The following is a 4,772-nucleotide window of genomic DNA, read 5'->3' as shown; positions in this document are numbered from 1 at the left end:
GCAGTCAATAGCTACTTGTTCCCAACTTGCAGCTTTCTTGCGCTAATTAGAGGGTAAGTTGTGTTTGTTAAGAGGTGGGCATCGTCAGGCTGTTTTTGCTTTCTGCTCTGAAGACAGCCATTAATGGTATTAGCTTAGTGCACAAAGCGAACTGCTTTGTGCACTACCTGAAGTCTCAAAAGAGCTAGAACCCTGTTTTCATAAAATGCTGGGATAAAACAAGCTCTTTTGAAGTCTAAATAAAATGTATCATTCAAATAACTGCAAAGCACTAGAACATAATTATTTGTTAGAAAAAAATAAAAAGGTCCTTTATATCCTTGGGTCTCTAGCTAGAAAACTGCCATAAATGGCTTTTCTGGTATAAAGGCAACTACTAACAGTAATGTTGAAAATTCATAGTCAAAAGGAAAAATAAATACTTCATGTTTCCCTTGTACCAGAGAAATGGGCTTCTTCACATCTGCAGGCTGCCAGTTTCAAAGTAAGAGGACCAGCCGCCTTAAAGTGCTCTAAAATAACTGATATTGAAACGAGGCAGTTTTTACACATACAAGTAACAGGACCAAGACAAGTGCACTCACTGCACAAAAGTTCAACTGAAAACATATCTTAGGCCACATTACTTTGGTAAGTCACCTAACATAAACAAGGTATCTACAAAACCAGTATTTAATATAAGGAATTTCAGCAGTTTCAGTCATTTCTGTCATCCCTGTTTTCCTTTTCATAAGGACTACTTCACCAAACTGATGACAAATCATACGTGAAAGTTATTAAAACAGAAGAAAAAAGATGTATCTGATTTTACACTCAAGTCATCGACAAATGCACATCTTTAACAACAAAGCTTCTGTCAGAAGCCAGGAAACACCTTCCAATGAAGCACACACGGGCAAAGAATACAGTTCCTCATATTCCTATCACCTGACACTAATTACTCCACTAAAATGTGTTGTCCTGCAGCGAAACTTGCACAATCCTGTGAAACTTGCCAGGGATCTTTTCCAAAGTGAAGACAAAGGAGTATGTGAAAAACTGCTTGTGATAAAATTTATTCTATTGAAAGAGTAATATTAATATTTACTGAAAAATTGCCAAAATTCTCTAATTTTGGGAAATATAAAGTGAATTGAGTGGTGATTTTGTGGTGAGGCTTTTTTAAGGGTAATGGTTTAGCCAAGCTGGAACATGGGAGATAACACTTGATGTTTGCTTGCATCCGCTCAGTTGAATAATCATCTACTACTACTGCCAATGATCTACAGGATCATCTACTGCTGCTAGGCAGCTTTCAAAGGTGACACTACTGTCTGAAGCTCCTTAGGGCTGTAAAATTCATTTGTACGTAGTAAATGTGCACCATGCCCCTTTCTGACTTTTGAAAGCCACAAAAAAGGTTCACTAACAACTATCTGGCAAGACTCGCATCTCATCAGAGCAACTTTGTGACCATTATTATTCCTGTAACTTGACAGCAGAAACCTACATTCTTGTGGCTTGCTGGGTTGAGTCCTACAGTTTCAACCCAAGCAATTTTAGAAGCTTTCATTTTACCTTCCTTCCTCTATCAACCATGAGCGAGGGACATAAACTGCAAGACTGAAATAACCAGGGCTTCTGTCTCCTCAGAGGTTAGAGAGAGAAGTCAAACCAGCCACAAATGGCATACGGAATATGGAAATCTTAGAATTTGGAGAACATCATCTGCCCACCCAATTACTTGATATACAACCTGTCTGACAACTCTTCTAGCCATTGCTTTGTGCTCTACTGAACAGAGACACTTACAGAGGAAGGGGAAGAACAGTATTTGATACCAAAATACATACTCTGCATCACATTTAACCTTTTTCCCCAGCTCTGAAAGATAAAAGCCAAGCTTTCTCACAAGAGTGGGAGTGTACACAGCAAGATCAGAAGGAAATTCTGTGAACTGTGGAGAGCTCACCTTCCTATGCTCCTCATTCTGCTGCTGTTACAGATTGTGCTCCTTGTCTCAAGCGGACAGCTGAACACCCTAACAAGCCAGAGGGACTTGCAGTAGACATTCTTGGCTGTGCCATTTCGCTTTTGGCGATTAGAGAAAGAAACAGGTCCTGGATACGCAACTGAGTCTTTCAACCATATACCATACAATCTAACTAAGCATGAAGAGAATAAGACTATTTACATCTCCCATTTTGCATCAGTACTTTATACTTTGGTTTTGGTCCTAATCTTCTGTGGAACTCTTGTGAATCAATTAGGTAAGAAGTTCAGCTAAATGTTTAGCTAACAATATAAGTTTGTCATGAGGAAGACACTCAAGAACGACGCACCTGCTGACTAAACCTAGGATTTTAACAAAACATGTAATTTCTGTATTGCAAAAGAAACGTGTACAACTGTCTTGCTATAATTCTAATAACCCCTTAATGGAGAAATACTACACATAATTCCTCATTAAAATACATAAGTCTTCAGTTTTGGGGCAAAAAAATACCAAATGAAACAAGCCTTAAACCTAGTGTGCCTAAAGGAAAGTTGAGTACAAAAAATAAGTAAGAGACAACAAAACATATCCCTCATTTGATTAACACAGCCTTGTAGGTACTTTTCTGTGAAATACATGTTAAACAGTGTCCCATTCTTAAGCGTATCTACTTGGTAACAAGAACACTGGCAACAGGAGAGGCGCATTCTAAAATAAAAAAAGTTAAGAAAAACAGTTTTCCATGTTTTGTTAGTTCTCCAAAGTCTCATTCCTGTGACAGCAGAAGTGAGCTGTTAGGTCTTAGCTATCATTACAAAGAACGTCAGCACATGCACACAAGTCAAAGCAGACTGCTCGCTAGCTATCTGGTTAGGAGTACTTCCAAAGCTCTGCCACCCTACTGGAAAATTAATAGCTGCTTCCTTCTGATTAACCCCTGAAACCAAAATGTGGAACTCACTGATGGTCTCCCTCACATGTTCCATTTATAAACATTTACTGTGAACCACTCTGTGGTTTTCCTTCCCCATTCAAAAAGTTCTTACCTTCTCTAGGCAATATTTAATCACAAGCAATACAAAATGATCTTACTGTCACGAGGACAGACCCTACAAACCCCTTTTTACTGGGTACAGTCTTGATTCTGTTGCATTGCACAGTAAGGGGGGTTTGCAGAATCACCTACTACATGGTTTTTGAAAGTTATCCAGAACTGAAACTCAGTTTTACACCCCAGATCTCAACCCCAAGCTGTGTTGGTAATTCACTTCATCTGAGCATCTTCTTGAAATCACTGCTGCCCATTCCTTTTCCTTGCGTACAAACCAAGGCAGGCACAGAATCCAACGACACTGACAGCGAGGCCTACTAGGAAGGCGATGGTATCTCCTGCGTCCAGGGCTTCAACTACTGGCAGCACCAGCAGCAATGAAACGAGGACCAGGAAAAGTTTTGAGGTGTTCTCGGTAGAAGGCATGCTGCCGACCAGCTGACCCCAAGGGGAAGTTAAACAAGGAAAGCGCTGGAAAACAGGTACTTCAGCGGTATCTACAAGGAAAACAAAAGGAACGTGACAGGATTTCCCTTCCTTCTCCTCTGGAATTGTCTTTCCAAAAGCCAAGTGATGTGATGAATGTATTACAAATGTCTGTGAGGGAGTCTGGAAATTTAAGTTGTATCTTCACAATTACAAAAGCAAATGACTTACTATCGTGTAACTCTGTGGAAAACAATCTTTTCGGACTGGGTAGCTGATGCACACCACTTACCCACGCCTTCTGGTACGGGGCAGCTTCGGGATCCGTGAGCACGGGGAGACTGCTGCACCCTGGCGAGGACGTGAATTTCAGAGTCAGCCCCTCTCAACGGGCACACCCGTACTGCAGGACAAATGTTTTTTCTGTTTCCTCCAACTTCAGAAGCGTCCTCTGAGGCGCACGCCGGGACCGAGCCGGGCGGACTGCGCCGCAGTATTTTCCCGCGGGAAAGGCTCACTCCCGGGCTACGCACCACGAAACAGCGCGCCGGGATGCCCCGCGGTGGCCGAGGCCGCCCGGGCCGCCTGGAACAAGCGGCTCTTCCGCCAGCCCCTCCGGCAGGAGCCGGTCACGGGACTCTACCCCGCACCCCGGCCGTCCCCCGCCTCCTCTGGAGCGGGCGCGAAACGGGGCGGCGCAGCCCCCGCTCGCCCGCGCCCGTCCCGTCCCAGCGCCGGTGGGCTGGCGGCGGCACGGCCGCTCCCGGGGCAGCCCCCGCGCAGGCCCGGCCCCTCAGTCACCTCCTGCCGCCGGCTCCGGGCCGGGGCACGTCCCCGCTCCGCGCCGCGCCGCGCCACCCGGCGGGGCCCTCAACTCCTGGCGGCGCCACTCCGCGCCGCCTCGCCACGCTCCCGCAGCCCGGCAGCGGCCATGACAGGAAGGGGCGGTGGCGCGGCCGGGGGCGGGCGTGACCCGGCCGGGGCGCCTCTCGCTCCCGGCACGCATCGCCGCCGAGCGCCCTTCGCCTGTCCGCCGCGCTCGGCAGCCGGCGCCCGGCGTGGTTCCCGTGGGAGGCTCGGCGGCGCAGGCGCTGCCGGCGGCCGGGGCGGCACCAGGCCCCGGGAGCGGTGCCCGCCGGGCCGGCCTGGGCCTGGGGGCTGGAGCAGCCTGCGGGCGGGCAGAGCGCCGGGGGCGGTGGGGCCGGGCGCCGCCGGGGAGCCCGGCCTGAGGGCGCCCGGCTGCCCCCGATAGCCGCCGCCGGGCAGAGCCGTGGCGGTGGCCGTGCGGCGTTGGGAGGAACCGGAGAGCGCCGGCCACAC

The 4,772-nt window shown here is 48.1% G+C and overlaps 1 protein-coding gene across 1 annotated transcript; it reads right to left on the bottom strand.

Moving 5' to 3' along the window:
* Positions 1 to 3,266: 3,266 nt before the first annotated feature.
* On the bottom strand, positions 3,267 to 3,452 carry SMIM30 (small integral membrane protein 30). Its single transcript, XM_086610967.1, has one exon. It carries the CDS (start codon positions 3,450 to 3,452, stop codon positions 3,267 to 3,269), a length of 186 nt encoding a protein of 61 aa, XP_086467093.1.
* Positions 3,453 to 4,772: the final 1,320 nt, after the last annotated feature.

This window comes from Tauraco erythrolophus, chromosome 4, assembly GCF_009769465.1.
Source record: "Tauraco erythrolophus isolate bTauEry1 chromosome 4, bTauEry1.pri, whole genome shotgun sequence".
NCBI classification, from domain to species: domain Eukaryota; kingdom Metazoa; phylum Chordata; class Aves; order Musophagiformes; family Musophagidae; genus Tauraco; species Tauraco erythrolophus.
This window is presented reverse-complemented; position numbering and strand designations above follow the sequence as displayed.

Coding starts and splice junctions, on each gene's coding strand:
- SMIM30 (XM_086610967.1), bottom strand. CDS start 3,452: ATGCCTTCTACCGAGAACACCTCAAAACTTTTCCTGGTCCTCGTTTCA.